Source organism: Oncorhynchus masou, chromosome 6 (genome assembly GCF_036934945.1).
Source record: "Oncorhynchus masou masou isolate Uvic2021 chromosome 6, UVic_Omas_1.1, whole genome shotgun sequence".
In the NCBI taxonomy this organism is placed as follows: Eukaryota; Metazoa; Chordata; class Actinopteri; order Salmoniformes; family Salmonidae; genus Oncorhynchus; species Oncorhynchus masou.
The window spans coordinates 56602644-56622184 of NC_088217.1; the positions used below are offsets into that span (position 1 = coordinate 56602644).

Below are 19541 nucleotides of genomic sequence, written 5' to 3' on the forward strand. Positions count from 1 at the left end.
AGAACAAATTCTTATTTACAATGACGGCATACCATAAGACCTCCTACGGGGACGAGGGCTGGGATAAAAAAATAAACAAATAAAAATAGGACAAAAACACACATCACGATGAGAGACCACAACACTACACAAGGAGAGACCTACGACGACACAGCATGGTAGCAACACAACATGGCAACAGCACAAAACATGGCACAAACATTATCGGGCACAGACAACAGCACAAAGGGCAAGAGGGTAGAGGCAATAATACATAACGACCAAGCAGCCACAACTGTCAGTAAGAGTGTCCATAATTGAGTCTATGAATGAAGAGATAAAACTGTGGTTGTATTAATCTATCACATCCCACAAACTGTCCCAGACTACGTTTGGAATATTTATTTCTCGCACAGAATAGGTCAAATTTTGTATTATGGGGGATAGTTGATTGACATAGGCTAGTGCTTTTGATGTTCGTTAGGCCTACTCATCTTGTTGGCTGACGAAAAGTATGTGGACAGTTCTTCCAATATCATCATTGGGCACCTCGGAATTGGATAAGGATGTGCGCAGTTGTGTCCCCAATGTGTCTCGTCTTCACTTGTAGCCTGTGAGAAAGATCCGATCACATGATGGACAGCCATGTGAGTGAGAGGTATGTCAGAGCACACAGACAGAAGGGAATTAAAGTTTTATTCAGCCCAAGGGCACAATGGCCACAAAAGGTATGGATTCTTTTAGGGGGCATTACGGCCACACAAAGGGGATGCCGCTGGGAAATTTGAGGCATTATTAAGTGCTTGTGAAATTGTAAATGAGAGACTGATGAAGTGTGTACAGCCTGCACAAAAACCAAGCAGGGCTCAAGCCTTTCATACAACTTTTTTTCAAATCATCATTAGTCACATAATGCAGCCTGAAATGTATTTTTTTTTTTAAATCTAAACATATAGCCCAACATTTGTATCACAACTAAAGTAACAGTAATAACTTTAAATTAAGCATATAGGAGTACCTATTTCTTTGTTAACCGCTCAACACAGAATAGCCGCAAGCCCTCAAATCGTTTGGAGAAAATATCCTTTATTTTTTATTAAGCTTTGTTCAATTGTATTCTTCATACTATAAAATATGAGTGCAGCCCACATCCATATGGCACAGCCAGATCAGGACCTAACAAAGACTCAGAGTATGCTATTCTGTTCTTCTGAAAGAGACTACATTTTCTTCATATCGTGTTTCTTTAGACCTGTCTAAAATAAATAATGCATTTATTGTGAAGATATAGGCTATAAACAGATTTTTTTTACTTTTTAAAATGTAGATGTTACAAAACTTTTGCTTCAGTGGCTTGTAGGTTACGCATGGAAGCCATTAGATGCTAAACGTGTATGTTAATTAAAGGTCAATTATCGTGAGATCGGCAGTAATTTGCTTGACAATTACCGGCTGACAAAATAGACCGCCGTTGCCCTCTGTTCAATTGACAAGCATGCAGTCACTGGAGAAAAACAGGATGAGCTCCATTCGAGACTACCCTATCAACGGGACAAGAGTCATGGCTGAACGAGGACATGGATCATTTACATTGAGCAAAAATATAAACGCAACATGTAAAGTGTTGGTCCCATGTTTCATGAGCTGAAATAAAATATCCCGGAAATTATCCATATGCACAAAAAGCGTAACTCTCAAATTTTGTGCACAAATTTGTTAACATCCCTGTTTCTCCTTTGCCAAGATAATCCATCCACTTGACAGATGTGGCATATCAAGAAGCTGATTAAACGGCGGGATCATTACACAGGTGCACCTTGTGCTGGGGACAATAAAAGGCCATTCAAATGTGCAGTTGTGTCACAACACAATGCCACAGGAGCGTGCAATTGGCATGCTGACTTCAGGAATGTCCAACAGAGCTGTTGCCAAATAATTGAATGTTAATTTATCAATTTGGCCGTACGCCCAACAGATGCATATCTGTATTCCAAGTAAATGTGAAAATCATAGATTAGGGCATAATTAATTTATTTCAAATGACTGATTCCCTCATATGAACTGTACCTCAGTAAAATCAATGAATGTTCCGTTTACATTTTTGTTCAGTATACATCTTGCTGGTTTTTCTATGCATCAAGACCAGATGGCAGACTCGGGTAAGACGAAGGGAGGGGTGTGCCTCTTTGTTAACAACAGCTAGTGCACGATCTCTAATGTTAATTAAGGAAGACTGAAGTTTTTTGTTGTTGTAATACCTCATGATAAGCTGCAGACCATACTATTTACCAAGAGAGTTAATATACATGTTTATACTATAGCTGCTCATTTACCACCACAAATCAATGCTGGCACTAAGACCGCACTCAACGAGCTGTATAGGGCCATAGGCAAACAAGAAAATGCACATCCAGAGTCTGTGATTTTAATGCAGGGAAACATCACCCTAACTCCACACACAGAAACGCATTCAAGGCCCTCCCTCTGGAAAATCAGACCATAACTACATTGAGAATACCAAACATTAAGAACACCTGCTGTTCGCGGCAGTCAAGTCATTCCGCCAAAAGTTGTTTACAATCTATGCCGGTTGTGCCACAACTAGACCTCATTTCAAGAAACAATATTTGTACAGTACATTGTTTAAAGCACACTTTTGTGTCTCAGTCACAAACAACAGCTCCAATAAGCCCGCTATAGTGAACGAGAGGCTTGTAGAATCATAAGTATTTCAGAGTTTTTAGTTCGTCTTTCGCCGGTAGGGGTCCTGCGAGCTCTGGCCATTACTGAATCAAATTAACAAAATGAGTTGAAGAGTCATTCTTTTTGACTGAACGACGTGAAAAGATCTGAGTCAGTAAAAAGAGTCAAACTTCCTTTCACAAATGTCTATGGAACTAATTACAACCTACCTCAAATCCCTTTTTAAACTTTACTGAGCTTAGTCGGCTAAAGACTTTTCAGTATGATTGTTTCACTGCTGCAGATCACAACCAAGCACAGAGAGATCTCTCCTTAGGATACCAGACAGTAGTAGTAGAGACAACTTCTGTGCAAGTAGTAGAGCAAAGATGAAGGGGTTACAAAACCAAACCAGATTAACAACCACCAAATCAACAACAAAAAATAGGGGGATGCAATGCAGTACTACAGTACTATAAATGATGTAGTAGTGGTGATGACAGGTAGATAAATAAGTAGTACCCACTCCCAGAAAAACCAACCACAAAGCAGCCATGCAGTGGACCTCACAGTGCCAACCCCACGCCAAGCAAGAACACCCGGTGGATGCGTCCGAAATGGCACCCTATGACCTTTATTGTCCACTACTTTTGACCAGAGTCCATAGGTCTCTGGTCAAAAAGTAGTTCACTACATAGGAAATAAGGTGCCATTCCGGACGCACCCAGTCAGTCATAAAATCACCACTAGATAGAGGGTAGATGGGCATGACAACACAATCACAGGCTACTAGTCACACATCACCAGGTTGTGTCAGTACCTAAAGATCTGTCTCCTCTTTTGAGAGCTAGAGGAGTAGCCTTCAGTGGAAAGTCTGTTGGGTGATAGTGGAAGGAGAGAAAGGCAAGGCCGGGTGTTAGTGGGTGGGTATAGGAGAGGGGGCCAGGTAGGTAGGTTGTTAGGTAACAGTGCTGCACTGTATCTAACCCCCAGAACAGAGAAATAATGCACACAGAGCAAAAATGTAGACCGCTCAAAACAAGGAACAAAGTTATCATACTTCTTTTCTTCTCTCAGTACATCTGTTTAATAATCGTTCATCTCTATCAGAAAGGGAGAGGGGTTGAAAGCTGTACTTATTTGTTTGGAATATATTCTCAGCTACACATGAATATCAATTCACCCCACATTCCAACCAATAAATTATACACTAGATGACTGATAGGGAGCGCTGTGTTGAAGCTACCATGGTGCCCATCTTGGAACTCCCCCACCGTTGTAAAAAATATTTAGGAAGTTATATTAATTAATATTAATATTATATTATTAAATTTATTAATGTCTAAATTCATTTTTGCAACATTTATTCTATTACAGACACCTTAATGCAGACTATTAAAATATATTATGTGAGCTAGCAATAAAATATTTAAAAAATGTCATTAAAGTATCATTTTTAGAGATCACTAATGTTAATGTCCCCACTACAACAAAATATCTAAAATACCTTTAATTTTGTCTTGTAACATTTAATTGAAATACTATAAAATTCCTTTCGTTCCTGTGGAGGACTGTTACCTACTGGGGAGTGCCAATATGGCCGACTGGTTGCTTCAAAGCCTCTCAATGGCCAATACATAGCATCAGCAATCCAGGGTTTATACACATCATTAATTCCAACTCAACAAAACCTAACCCTGGTCCGTGAAACTTCAACGTACTGCCAGCATGATTATATTGCCAGCATCATTGCATGTGAACTTTGATGTCTTGAAATACACCTAAATGTAACTTGGTGGCATAGTTTGATGGTGCCAGGGGAGTTGGAACAGGGTTAGGAGCCCTGATGTGACCAGGCCACCCCATGACTACTTCTCCTACCCACCTAGGGGACTAAACTGGCTGGGGATTAACGCCAACATGAAGTTGTCCATTGTGATGCATACTGTACTGTTACTGTGAGCTTACCTGTTGTCGTTGATGTATCCATTTTGAGAGGACTGAAAAGGAAGAGACACCTGTACATTACGAATAGCTACAGCTAGTCGATCCCAAAACTATATTTATTTATTAGCAATAATTGGACCGGGTAGTTTATTGAGAACATATTCTCATTTAAAGTAACTGCCTAGACAGTGAAAACTGACTCATGCCAATTCTGTCAAGTACTGTATAAGCTAAGGTTACCTAAGGTTCACTCACGACCTCCAAAAATATTAACTTCACTTATTACTCTGCCGTCTAATTCTATTCCACCTGAATAGACTCTACTGTATGAAGTAAGTCGTTCTCTCTCCACCCATAAGTTAATACAATTAGCTGTTAGTTTATACAATGGGAGGAATGGTTAGTGGAACAGACAGGGGGGACAAGTTAACAAGTTAGTCCAACTACCCATCTCCACTGTTGAGTGTGCCCCACCACTTACTTCTCGGGCGAAGATCCGGTCTCGTACCCTCTGATACTCCTCCTCCCTCTCTTCTATTGACTTGCTGCGCCGCCCATCCTGCAGCGGCACACGGATCTGCGATTGGACAAGAGGGGCGGGATCAGCAACCTCATTGGACAGAAGTGGTATTCACTGAATACTCTTCAGAGCATCTTTTACCTCACATACAGTAAGTGTGAGGTAAAACATGCAATTTATTATTCAACAATTTGTTATCAATACTAAAGTCAATGGGATATGATATTCAGCCTTCTCATATCTCGTGTTGTAGAAAGATCAACAAAGCTAAAGAGAGCAAGAAATACTTTTAAAAATGATTAAAATATTTTAAAATCACTACATTATACAAAGCTACACTTGAAGAAGTGTCTATCATCACCTGATTATCATCCTTGTCCATACTAACATCGTCCCTCTTGAGGATAAACTTCTTCTGGAAGTCCAAATTCCTTTCATCTTTGATGTGCTCGGAGAACCTCTGATCTGGGCTGAAGAAGAAAACATATTCAGCAACTCTTGGTCGGAATATGGAATTTATTTGTTTCTTTGTCTTACAAAGTTCTACTAATTGACCTCTGACTTCTATTCATTTCCTTCTATGTTCTACTAATTGTCCTCCAACTTCTATTCATTGCCATTTAAGTTCCACTCATGGTCTTCTAACTTCTACCATCCTCCCACTTACATGCGTGTGTTGCCAGTCTTGTTGATGATGACGGCCTTGCCAGTCTGGTCTACGTTGTGGTCCATGCCAAAGTAGGCAGCTACACGGTGCAGCAGCATGCGGTGGTACGATGTCATCTGGGGGAACTTCTTGTACTGGTTGCTGGATGGGAAAGGAGAAGATGACACCATAGAACTACATATTATATTAACTACATATTATAACTAATTTAATAGGATATCTGTGATGGACACCAACCTATCAGTCAAGTAATGATACCCTTGTGGAAGTACAGTGTCTCTACACGTCTCTATACATCTTTCTTAGATAAAATGGTAAAAAAGACTAAATAAACTCGAGATGAGAGTAAAGACACCATCTGTGTGGTAAATAAACATTTTGGTCCACCAGCCATTCAAGATTCTTTACCTGCCAAAATAGGGTTTCCGCAATACAGGTCATTATATATTATATATATAAAAAAATCCAGATGACCGTGCTTTCTATTTTTCTAAAACAATAAATGTATTACTAGTAATACTAGGAAATGGGGTACAAATAAATAATTTAGATCATTTAGTTCTACAACTGAATTTCAAGAATAAACAAAGTGCACAAAAGTTCAGGGTCCGGATTCACAAAACATTTTTTCAGAACAAATATATGAAGTATTTTAAAGAAAAAAATAAGAGGTTCATAAGATATTTTGTAAATGCAGTTCCTCAAATTTTCTTAGGAACTTTGTAAATATCTTATGTGGCATTGACATTTGTGACGTGCTTGAAACCAATAAATAAGCCTATGTGGCGGATGATAGGATTGTTATTTTTCACACATTAGGCATCAGACGAGCTATATCAAAGTCAAGTGGATAATCAAGGAAAGCGCAATAAAAACTTCAGCAAACAAGAGCTTGAAGTGACGGTGGAGGAAATAGCAGCCAGGGAAAGGTTGCTGACCAAAAAGAGAGGATGGGTGAGATTGGCCGAGTCTGACTCTGCATTCCGGGGTATGGCAAGGGACAGTGACGCCGTAAAAAAGAAGTCGGTAGCTAAGAAGAAGGAACCTGAGAGACAATTAATGTGGAGCATCTGGAGAAGGTGATTTCCATGATAGGAGAGACGGTGGTAGAGAGACTGCGCGACCTGTAAGTAAGTTAGCTAACATGTAACAATTTCATAGCCAACATAGCTAACGTTAACGTCGTAAGCTGAGTTAGCCAAGTGTTTATTTGCAAATTGACGAGATAGCGCAAGCTATTAAACACGTCTAGAATATTGTTAATTACTAGCTAGCTAGATAATGTGCATTTAATTTGTTTTTTTGCTGTATTTAAATACCCGGTAGCCAACTGTCTGTGACGCAAAAAAATGTTAATGGTTACAAAAGTATCCATTCGTCTCAAGACAAGGGTTTAGCTGCCCTAAAGTTAACCTCTTGAATCTAGGGGGCACTATTTTCATTTTTGGAAAAATAACGTCCCGAAAGTAAATCAAATCAAATTTTATTTGTCACATACCCATGGTTAGCAGATGTTAATGTGAGTGTAGCGAAATGCTTGTGCATCTAGTTCTGACAATGCAGTAATAACCAACAAGTAATCTAACTAACAATTCCTAAACTACTGTCTTATACACAGTGTAAGGGGATAAAGAATATGTACATAAGGATATATGAATGAGTGATGGTACAGAGCAGCATAGGCAAGATACAGTAGATGGTATCGAGTACAGTATATACATATGAGATGAGTATGTAAATAAAGTGGCATAGTTAAAGTGGCTAGTGATACATGTATTACATAAGGATACAGTCGATGATATAGAGTACAGTATATACGTATGCATATGAGATGAATAATGTAGGGTATGTAAACATTATATAAGGTAGCATTGTTTAAAGTGGCTAGTGATATATTTACATCATTTCCCATCAATTCCCATTATTAAAGTGGCTGGAGTTGAGTCAGTGTCAGTGTGTTGGCAGCAGCCACTCAATTTTAGTGGTGGCTGTTTAACAGTCTGATGGCCTTGAGATAGAAGCTGTTTTTCAGTCTCTCGGTCCCAGCTTTGATGCACCTGTACTGACCTCGCCTTCTGGATGATAGCGGGGTGAACAGGCAGTGGCTCGGGTGGTTGATGTCCTTGATGATTTTTATGGCCTTCCTGTAACATCGGGTGGTGTAGGTGTCCTGGAGGGCAGGTAGTTTGCCCCCGGTGATGCGTTGTGCAGACCTCACTACCCTCTGGAGAGCCTTACGGTTGAGGGTGGAGCAGTTGCCGTACCAGGTGGTGATACAGCCCGCCAGGATGCTCTCGATTGTGCATCTGTAGAAGTGTGTGAGTGCTTTTGGTGACAAGCCGAATTTCTTCAGCCTCCTGAGGTTGAAGAGGCGCTGCTGCGCCTTCTTCACGATGCTGTCTGTGTGAGTGGACCAATTCAGTTTGTCTGTGATGTGTATGCCGAGGAACTTAAAACTTGCTACTCTCTCCACTACTGTTTCATCGATGTGGATAGGGGGGTGTTCCCTCTGCTGTTTCCTGAAGTCCACAATCATCTCCTTAGTTTTGTTGACGTTGAGTGTGAGGTTATTTTCCTGACACCACACTCCGAGGGCCCTCACCTCCTCCCTGTAGGCCGTCTAGTCGTTGTTGGTAATCAAGCCTACCACTGTTGTGTCGTCCGCAAACTTGATGATTGAGTTGGAGGCGTGCGTGGCCATGCAGTCGTGGGTGAACAGGGAGTACAGGAGAGGGCTCAGAACGCACCCTTGTGTGGCCCCAGTGTTGAGGATCAGCGGGGAGGAGATGTTGTTACCTACCCTCACCACCTGGGGGAGGCCCGTCAGGAAGTCCAGTACCCAGTTGCACAGGGCGGGGTCGAGACCCAGGGTCTCGAGCTTGATGACGAGCTTGGAGGGTACTATGGTGTTGAATGCCGAGCTGTAGTCGATGAACAGCACTCACATAGGTATTCCTCTTGTCCAGATGGGTTAGGGCAGTGTGCAGTGTGGTTGAGATTGCATCGTCTGTGGACCTATTTGGGCGGTAAGCAAATTGGAGTGGGTCTAGGGTGTCAGGTAGGGTGGAGGTGATATGGTCCTTGACTAGTCTCTCAAAGCACTTCATGATGACCGAAGTGAGTGCTACGGGGCGGTAGTCGTTTAGCTCAGTTACCTTAGCCTTCTTGGGAACGGGAACAATGGTGGCCCTCTTGAAGCATGTGGGAACAGCAGACTGGTATAGGGATTGATTGAATATGTCCGTAAACACACCAGCCAGCTGGTCTGCGCATGCTCTGAGGGCGCGGCTGGGGATGCCGTCTGGGCCTGCAGCCTTGCGAGGGTTAACACGTTTAAATGTTTTACTCACCTCGGCTGCAGTGAAGGAGAGACCGCATGTTTCCGTTGCAGGCCGTGTCAGTGGCACTGTATTGTCCTCAAAGCGGGCAAAAAAGTTATTTAGTCTGCCTGGGAGCAAGACATCCTGGTCCGTGACTGGGCTGGATTTCTTCCTGTAGTCCGTGATTGACTGTAGACCCTGCCACATGCCTCTTGTGTCTGAGCCGTTGAACTGAGATTCTACTTTGTCTCTCTATTGACGCTTAGGTTGTTTGATAGCCTTGCGGAAGGAATAGCTGCACTGTTTGTATTCGGTCATGTTACCAGACACCTTGCCCTGATTAAAAGCAGTGGTTCGCGCTTTCAGTTTCACGCGAATGCTGCCATCAATCCACGGTTTCTGGTTAGGGAATGTTTTAATCGTTGCTATGGGAACAACATCTTCAACGCACGTTCTAATGAACTCGCACACCGAATCAGCGTATTCGTCAATGTTGTTATCTGACGCAATACGAAACATGTCCCAGTCCACGTGATGGAAGCAGTCTTGGAGTGTGGAGTCAGCTTGGTCGGACCAGCGTTGGACAGACCTCAGCGTGGGAGCTTCTTGTTTAAGTTTCTGTCTGTAGGCAGGGATCAGCAAAATGGAGTCGTGGTCAGCTTTTCCGAAAGGGGGGCGGGGCAGGGCCTTATATGCGTCGCGGAAGTTAGAGTAACAGTGATCCAAGGTTATTCCACCCCTGGTTGCGCAATCGATATGCTGATAAAATTTAGGGAGTCTTGTTTTCAGATTAGCCTTGTTAAAATCCCCAGCTACAATGAATGCAGCCTCCGGATAAATGGTTTCCAGTTTGCAAAGAGTTAAATAAAGTTCGTTCAGAGCCATCGATGTGTCTGCTTGGGGGGGATATATACGGCTGTGATTATAATCGAAGAGAATTCTCTTGGTAGATAATGCGGTCTACATTTGATTGTGAGGAATTCTAAATCAGGTGAACAGAAGGATTTGAGTTCCTGTATGTTTCTTTCATCGCACCATGTTTCGTTAGCCATAAGGCATACGCCCCCACCCCTCTTCTTACCAGAAAGGTGTTTGTTTCTGTCGGCGCGATGCGTGGAGAAACCCGTTGGCTGCACCGCTTCGGATAGCGTCTCTCCAGTGAGCCATGTTTCCGTGAAGCACAGAACGTTACAGTCTCTGATGTCCCTCTGGAATGCTTTGGATTTCATCAACCTTGTTGTCAAGAGACTAGACATTGGCAAGAAGAATGCTAGGGAGTGGTGCACGGTGTGCCCGTCTCCGGAGTCTGACCAGAAGACCGCCTCGTTTCACTCTTTTTCGGAGTCGTTTTTTTGGGTCGCTGCATGCGATCCATTCCGTTGTCCTGTTTGTAAGGCAGAACACAGGATCCGCGTCGCGAAAAACATATTCTTGGTCGTACTGATGGTGAGTTGACGCTGATCTTATATTCAGTAGTTCTTCTCGACTGTATGTAATGAGACCTAAGATGACCTGGGGTACTAATGTAAGAAATAACACGTAAAAAAACTGCATAGTTTTCTTGGAACGCGAAGCGAGGCGGCCATCTCTGTCGGCGCCGGAAGTATTTTGTCAGGACAAGATGCTATAATATGCATATAATTGACAGCTTAGGATAGAAAACACTAAAGTTTCCAAAACTAAAAATATTGTCTGTGAGTATAACAGAACTGATATTGCAGGACTGATATTTTGAAAAAAAAAAATCGGTGTTGTAGTGACCGCAATTTCCGGTCGATTTCTCAGCCAAACGTGAAGAACAAACGGAGCTATTTCGCCTACAAAAATAATATTTTGGGGAAAAAGGAACATTTGCTATCTAACTGGGAGTCTCGTGAGTGAAAACATCCGAAGCTCATCAAAGGTAAACCATTTAATTTGATTGCTTTTCTGATTTTTGTGACCAGGTTGCCTGCTGCTAGCTAGTCATAATGCTATGCTAGGCTATCGATAAACTTACACAAATGTTTGTCTTGCTTTGGCTGTAAAGCATATTTTCAAAATCTGAGATGACAGGGTGATTAACAAAAGGCTAAGCTGTGTTTCAATATTTTTCACTTGTGATTTCATGAATAGAAATACTTTCTAGTAATATTTATGTCCGTTGCGTTATGCTAATTAGTGTCCGTTGATGATTATGCTCCCGGACCCGGGATGGGTAGTATCAAGAGGTTTTAAGTACATTTCCAAGAAGAAATCTAAAACATTATTTTCAAGAATCCAATTTCTTGCGTATACTCTTAGGCAGAAATATAGGGAAAAAATTAAGAACATTTCCAATAACTTTATTGAGAAATAGCAACTTTGTCTATAGTTTAGGGAAAAAATGGACGTTAAGAAATTTGTTCTTAAGGTTTCGTGAATCCGTCCCCAGGGCACCACGCTGGAGTTCACGATGTACTCCTGAGTAGAAATGTAGCAGCACACAAATACATATTGGAGAACAAAAGTAATGATAAAGACATTTAAAAAAAAGACATTTTAATGATAAGAAATTACTAAAAGTTCATGAATAACAGTTTTTAGGAGTGATCCATGCTCAAACCTTAGGTGAGACCAAAAATGTAAAGCTGCCCCCTTAAAGGATGAGCAGTTACCATGGTAACTTGGGTACTCGCTTGTCTCTGATGAAAGAAATCCCTCTTCCTAGTGGCATTGAACAACCACCTAGCGTGTGAACAAAACAATATAACTGGCCATGAAACACGAGGACAAAGTCACATTTTAGTAGCCTTCCTTGTCAATTTGACCAACTTCTTCTACATGCGGCATTTAGATTTAAAAAAATAAACAATGTTCCCAAATGGTCTGTGCGACCAGCTACCAATGTGGCTGGTAAAATATACATTCTTACCCTCCAATGACCAAATCTCCCAGCATTTGGCGGGTGTTAATTTCCAACCCTGTATACCATCCAATCGACAGGAGGACACAGATTTCCAGGCTGATATACCAACTACAGTACAATTTACCATCTAAAAATACTGTGACGGAGACATAGAAAGCTAAAAATGTAAGTAGAGTGAGTCGAGTTGTAGTAGAGAATGTGTATGCATCCCAAATGGCAATCTCTTCCCTATCTAGAGTACTACTTTAGTGTACTATATATATATATATATATATATATATATATATATAGGAAATGTGTCTCACTCGTCGTCATTAATAAACTCCAGGATATCTTGTTCTAGTTTCAGCAGCATCATTCGATCCCTGTTGGAGAGAAAGAGAGGGAGAGTGAGGGAGACAGAGAGAGAGCGAGACAGAGAACGTGGCAACTACTCATACAAAGAGCAAAGGCTCCATTCACCGCAGTGAATACTCCAGCAAGCTGTCCTGACTGAGGCTGGGCAGCTACTGTAGCGTCCAGACCACCGCAGGATTACTACAACTGCAGCAGCATTCGCTTACAGCCGGAACCCAACTTGAGATCTGTGCACGTAACTTGGATTTTCACTTCAGTCATGCATTGATGATAGATTTGTGGAAAAAACTTGTTGCGATTCGGCCCTTAGAACAGAATTTCTCAATCCATTTCCATTACTAGGGGGACCTGCAGGCTCATATGGCAACAGACTACATCTAGATACCATTTAGTGATGTGGCTGTGATAGGAGATCGATAAGGTTCCTCTGCCTCAGGTTGTTTTTAAGTGTGTGTATGTGTGTTACCTGGGGTTATTTTTCAGTGTGTTGACCAGGAACTCGTGCACGTCGATGCCGGTGGAGTCTGTGTACTCCTGGCTGGAGTCTGGAGGGGAAAGAGACAGAAAAAAATGACACCACACACACACACACCATCTACAAACCGCACACATGCAATTATGAGCATCTACACACACACAAAGCGTCAGAGGAGTCAGAGAGGGTGTGTTTCAAAATGCACTTAGAGGATTGTTTCCACTATGTTTCAACTATTTTCTGCTACGCACAAACACACCACGCAAGGGTATACATTATGCTCGTGTGCACGCACACGGTCAGAGTTGCTTGGCTCACAGTGTGTTATTTCTGATCTTTTTTTACACACACTCTCCCTAATAATAATAAAATCACTCCCTGCATATCCCTCTTCAGCGCTACATTTAAAAACCCTAACTCCTGAACTGATATTCATTGTAAGGACAACCATTTCTCCCCTCAGGTAGGCAGCTTACCTCGTGAAAGCATCTTGCGTGGAGTCTTGTCCTTGTTCTTCTCCTCGTTCTCATACTCATCCTTAGAGGACTTCTCCTCCTCCTTGTCTGATGGGCAGCTGATGTGCAGCTGGATGACGTCCTGGTCTGGAGGTCCGTCAGTACAGAACGGACCTGATGACTCCTCACACACCGCCAGGCTCCTCACCAGCTTCAGCTTGGCATTGGACTATCATACATACAACCAGATAGGAGAAACTTAAAGTACTTTGGTCCTTAGATACAAATAGACCAAACAACATTGCACACTGTAAATATTTTTAAACATATGTTAAATGTTGTAGTGTAAAGTAGTGTAAAGTAGGTAAAAGTTAACTGACGTGAGAAAAAAAAGCTGCATGCCGGCAGTGCTGAGCGATTTAAGCTGAAATGTCAGTTTATTTACGTCAGCTCAATTATATGAAAACCATTTACTTTGTGTTTTTTTGTGTGCTCAATGCGCCGTTTCTGTGGAGAGAAATCATATCAGGCATAAACTGTGACGTTGCAGGAAGGTGTAGTCTTCAACAGGCCAATATTCATAGTTAATCACCACGTTTTCTGCACTTAACTACAATGACCGGAATCCATTGCACCTAGCCTGTTCTCATGGGATCTTGCCCGGGCAAGCCTGTGGGGCTGGCAGACAGACGAGGAAAGGAGTGACAGAATGCTTCAAGAACGAGAGGGATATAGACAGTTACTTAGGTACAGTGCATTCGGAAAGTATTCAGACCGCTCCACTTTTTCCACTTTGTTATATTACAGCCTTATTCTAAAATTGATTAAATAGATTTTCCATCATCAATCCACACACAATAGCCCACTTAAAAAAAAGGAAATATCACATTTATATAAATATTCAGACCCTTTACTCAGTACTTTGTTGAAGCACCTTTGGCAGTGTTTACAGCAGAGTCTTCTTGGATATAACGCTACAAGGTTTGGCACACCTGTATTTGGGGAGTAACTCCCATTCTTCTCTGCAGACCCTCTCAAGCTTTGTTGGAATTGTGAACCTTCTCCCCAGTCTGAGGTCCTGAGCGCTCTGGAGCAGGTTTTCATCAAGGATCTTTCTGTACTTATCTACGTTCATCCCCCCCCGCAGAGAATCTTGTTTATCATGGTCAGAGTCCTTCAGGTGCCTTTTGACAAACTCAAGCGGGCTGTCATGTGCCTTTTACTGAGGAGTGGCTTCCCTCTGGCCACTACCATAAAGGCCTGATTGCCGGGGCGGCAGTGTAGCCTAGTGGTTAGAGCGTTGGACTAGTAACCTAAAGGTTGCAAGTTCAAATCCCCGAGCTGACAAGGTACAAAATCTGTCGTTTTGCCCCTGAACAGGCAGTTAACCCACTGTTCCTAGGCCGTCATTGAAAATAAGAATTTGTTCTTAACTGACTTGCCTAGTAAAATAAAGGTAAAATAAAGGTTGGTGGAGTGCTGCAGAGATCGTTGTCCTTCTAGAAGGTTCTCCCATCTCCACGGAGGAACTCTGGAGCTCTGTCAAAGTGACCATTGGGTTCTTGGTCACCTCCCTGACCAAAGCACTACTCCCCGATTGCTTTCTAAAAAACTGTTTTTGCTTTGTCATTATGGGGTAGTGTGGATTGATGAGGTGGGGGGAAAAAATTATTTAATCCATTTAATAAAAAAAGTCTTAACGTAACAAAACGTGGAAAAAGTGATGGGGTCTGAATACTTCACGAATGCAATTGTGTCTACCCGACAATACATGTAAATGATGGATCGCTTGTATTGAGCAGTATGCCTGATCTACTAATCGCTCAGCACCAGCAGACATGCATGTGATCCTTTTGAGATGTATAGCCTTCATAATTCAAGGGAAGGGAAGGATTTCATTTGGTGGAAGGGCTAACCCACTTCCCATCATCTCAATCTAGTGAGAGAGCAGATGATGTCATGATGAAGCCTACACTAGAAATGATGTAGGGACAGACAGAGGGAGAGCGGTTTGATGCAAAGACCTAACCCAGCTGCAAGGAGGGTGTGCGTGTGTGTGGTGTGCACAGACAGAAATGAGATGTAAGGGAAGAGAACATGTATTATCCTATTAGCAAGGAAATTGTGAGTACACACACAAAAGCCGATTTCCATAAATACACGCGACTTCTCCTGGTCCATCTAACCTTCTAACTTGCATGAGCGAACTTTGTGGATGGTAGAAGGGGTCCTACTAGCCCTAACGGGTGGACATAAGTTCCTGGATTAGGATCACGATATGCAAACTTAAACCAACAACAATGCAACAGACAGAATAATGCAGTCCTTACCCTGGCCCTTTTCCTCCCATGGCCGTGGTTCTGAGCCCTTCTCTGCAAGGGGAGAAAACGTGGTAATACTAAGAATACTAGCTACACTCAAAATGACAATTTCTTAAGATTTACAACGTTAAATAACGTTTGTGAAAACCGTATTTTAGTGAGAGAAAAAAGTTAAAAGGATTGGTTCTCTATTTTAGAACCAAATCTCTATTAATGTAAATGGCATGTTATGGAAGGGTCCAAACACAAACCGCACCCGCAATATACTTCCCTATTGCTCATTCTGCAGTATGGGGTCTCCGGAAAAACAAACACCCAAATACATCCTTTTAGAAATGGCGAAGTTCTCAGTGTAGTGCTGCGGGTCTTTAGATGTTGTAAACATGAAATTGTGTAATGACGAACTTTATCTGCAAGCTTCTATTCCATTTTGTGCGAATCAAGTGGTTTCCGCCTACCAATTGTTCTGCTTCTCCGTGTAGCCCGCGCTGCACAGCTGGTAGGCAAAACCACTGGATTGGCACAAGATGGAATATAACGTTGCTGATAAAGTACTGTTCACCTGACATTTCTACTCCATTAATATGCAGATAGTGTTTGAAGCTAGAAGCACAGCTAGCAACATATTTTACTGTTTCAACAAACTAGCTAGCTACCTTTGAATGGACCAAGTGTAACAATTTGCTAGCAGTACTAGTCAGCTGCATGCGTTAAGCAAGCAGAAACACAACTAGATAGATACTCTTGCAAACTGACTGACATGCTATAATATGTAGTTATGCAGTCTAACCTGTTAACTAGTTTGGAGTACTTGTCTAGTAACAGCATAGTCACTAGCTAGCTAGTCAGCATGCCAGACAGAGCAGGTAGCAGCTACCTACAGTGAATCGACCTAGCTAAATAGACACCTATGCTTCAAATTCAATATTCAAACAAGGCATGAAGATAACATGCAATTTGTTTGTAATGTTTCAATGACAGGCATTCCAAAGGGTTCAATTTGTCTCAACTGTAACGACATCCATCTCTGCCAACCCACCCCCACTACACTCCTTTCACAAGCTTGCAGCACATACACATCATGGCCATAAGCAACTACGCAATGCATGATGGGAGATTCAGTTCAAACAAAGCAGGAAAAAACCCATGTCTGCAAAAATATACTTTGTCATCACAATATAAATGGCTGAATATGTTCTAATCTAAATAGCCACAAAATTCACTGACATTCAATTCTGGACTGTAGTATTCCTTAAAAACCTTTCCAGAAATTGGAACTCGAGTGCAGTGCAGAGGAGGCAAAGGGTGCTTCTCAATAATCTCTCTTTCCTCCAGAAGTGTGCACCCGTTCACGACAGCCCACACATTTAAAAGCATTGGATTAATGTTGGCATGGACTAGAGTTTCCATATACCAGTCATTTCCTTTTCAAACCTATGAAGAAAAGTGAACAAGTTCACACTTCGGGAGAAAGGAGAGATTATTGGGACACATCCAAAGTCGCCTGGAGGTCAGTTACCTGTGAGTCCTGTGTGGCACTCTCCTCTGCCTCCATGCCCTCCCCAGTGCCTCCAGTCCCAGTGCCCTCTTTCCACTGGCAGGGCTCAGGGGATGGGGAGAGCTTCCCTCTGTTGCTGGAGTCATCATGGAGCACTCCACTACTTCCACTCTCACCCTCCGTCTGGATATCCTCCCCAGCCAGGCTCACAGACATCTTCTCAGGGGAGGGTGGAGGGTAGGAGGATCCAGAGACTACTTCAAGATGAGGAGGGAGAGAGAGGATAGATCCATTAAATGGTCCTGAGTTTCAAATGCAGTACAGGGCCAAGGAAAACCCTAAACATGGTAAGAATCAGGAGACACGGACAATGTAGTTAATGTATACAGTGAACAGTACCTGAGACAGATCAGCTATGCTGATTCCTTATGGAGTGGGTTCCCAGGAAAGGGTCCTAAAGAGGACTGTGCTGATCCGCTAGGTGAGGGCATTCCATAGCAAGTTCTGTACAGGGGGGAGGTAGCCGGTGGGAGAAACAGCTGAAACAGGGAAGAAAGTGGTGGCACCCGCTGACTGGGTCTGTCTGTCGATCCTTCCGTCTGTGCGTATCAGTGAAGCAGCATGTTGAAGATAGTTCCACCAGCCACGACCCCTGGGGATAACAGGAAGACAATGACTTCACTAACAGTTACAACACACTGGCTCTCTGACTGGGTCCAGTCTGACTCACTGCTCAAAGCGTGGGATGAGTAAAACCATAAGGCTAGCTGTGGAAGTAGGAATTCAGCCAATGCATGAATGACCACTTGCAGACCAAAGCTGAAAAAAAGTATGGTTTTCGCTCAGAAACGTTTGTTTTTTTTTAACCAATTTACACAAACTGACAGGTAAGATGGTGTGTTTCTCTCTCCCACTCATAAACAGCACTCCATTAAATGTTACCATGACGACATACTGCTAACATCTTCAGGACAGGCAGCGCTCTCACTACTCAACAACAAACACACATAGGAAGACTAATACCAGAAGCTTTGAAAAACGCACCATCTGTCCCACAAACACACACTTCAGCTTTAACACAGTTTCCTCTGACATCATCAGGATGCTGTGTTTGAGAGAGAGTGGGTGTGTGTGTGTGTGTGTGTTTGAGAGAGAGTGTGTGTGTGTGTGTGTTTGAGAGAGTGTGTGTGAGTGTGTTTGAGAGAGAGAGAGAGCGCGTGAGAGAGAGAGCGCGCGAGAGAGAGCGCGAGAGAGAGAGCGCGAGAGAGAGAGCGCGAGAGAGAGCGCGAGAGAGAGAGCGCGAGAGAGAGAGCGAGAGAGAGAGCGAGAGAGAGAGAGCGCGAGAGAGAGAGCGAGAGAGAGAGCGCGAGAGAGAGAGCGCGAGAGAGAGAGAGCGAGAGAGAGAGAGCGCGAGAGAGAGAGCGCGAGAGAGAGAGCGCGAGAGAGAGAGCGCGAGAGAGAGAGCGCGAGAGAGAGAGCGCGAGAGAGAGAGCGCGAGAGAGAGCGCGAGAGAGAGAGCGCGAGAGCGAGAGCGCGTGAGAGAGAGCGCGAGAGAGAGAGCGCGAGAGAGAGAGCGCGAGAGAGAGAGCGCGAGAGAGAGAGAGCGCGAGAGAGAGAGCGAGAGAGAGAGAGCGCGAGAGAGAGCGCGAGAGAGAGAGAGCGCGAGAGAGAGAGCGCGAGAGAGAGAGCGCGAGAGAGAGAGCGCGAGAGAGAGAGCGCGAGAGAGAGAGCGCGAGAGAGAGAGCGCGAGAGAGAGAGCGCGAGAGAGAGAGCGCGAGAGCGAGAGCGCGAGAGAGAGAGCGCGAGAGAGAGAGCGCGAGAGAGAGAGCGCGAGAGAGAGAGCGTGAGAGAGAGAGCGTGTGTGTGTGTGGTGCTGCAGCAGTATGGCATGCAGGGATTCCCACAGTAGGGGAAGACCCAGGCACAGCAACAGCGTCATCAATGACCAGGGCACGCACACGGATGAACGCCAACCAACTGCACTCGGCGCTGAGGAGTCCCGGCTTATGCAACTCTGCACCACAGAACAGCCTTATATCTACGCAGATAAAGACAGGGAGACACGGACACGTTGCAAAACTCTCACACAGTCAAACACACACGTCAACATTATCGAATGACTAGATAAAGGTCTGAGCAGAACAAATGTGTAATTTTTTGTTTGGAGAATAACATGGCTGAGAGACTGTGGCTCTAATGGGCAGAAGAGAGGGACATGCTGTGCTAAAAATAACACTTGTCTCTCTCTGCCAGAAAAACTGAATGAGTGTGAAATTGAGGTGCTTATGAATGAACCGGGCTACCCCAGCCAGCCTATTCTCAGCTACCATTTCCTCCCTTCTTCACAGGCAGAGTTGCCAGGGAGACGGTGACGTCATTCTCAGCTGCTGCCATTGGTATGGGGGGGAGTGCGAGAGCGAGCAAAAGGAAGAT

General features: G+C 43.4%; 1 protein-coding gene across 1 annotated transcript in view; it reads right to left on the minus strand.

Annotated features, from left to right (window-relative positions):
• The window catches only part of LOC135542326 (R3H domain-containing protein 2-like), an 82931-nt gene that overhangs the window by 22636 nt on the left and 40754 nt on the right, over nucleotides 1–19541 (minus strand). The window contains 11 exon segments of the mRNA XM_064969207.1: nucleotides 3482–3535; nucleotides 4630–4661; nucleotides 5090–5185; nucleotides 5490–5598; nucleotides 5796–5936; nucleotides 12308–12367; nucleotides 12826–12904; nucleotides 13311–13518; nucleotides 15620–15661; nucleotides 17130–17365; nucleotides 17508–17760. Of these exon segments, the coding sequence (XP_064825279.1) occupies nucleotides 3482–3535; nucleotides 4630–4661; nucleotides 5090–5185; nucleotides 5490–5598; nucleotides 5796–5936; nucleotides 12308–12367; nucleotides 12826–12904; nucleotides 13311–13518; nucleotides 15620–15661; nucleotides 17130–17324 (1016 nt within the window). The 5' untranslated portion in view covers nucleotides 17325–17365; nucleotides 17508–17760.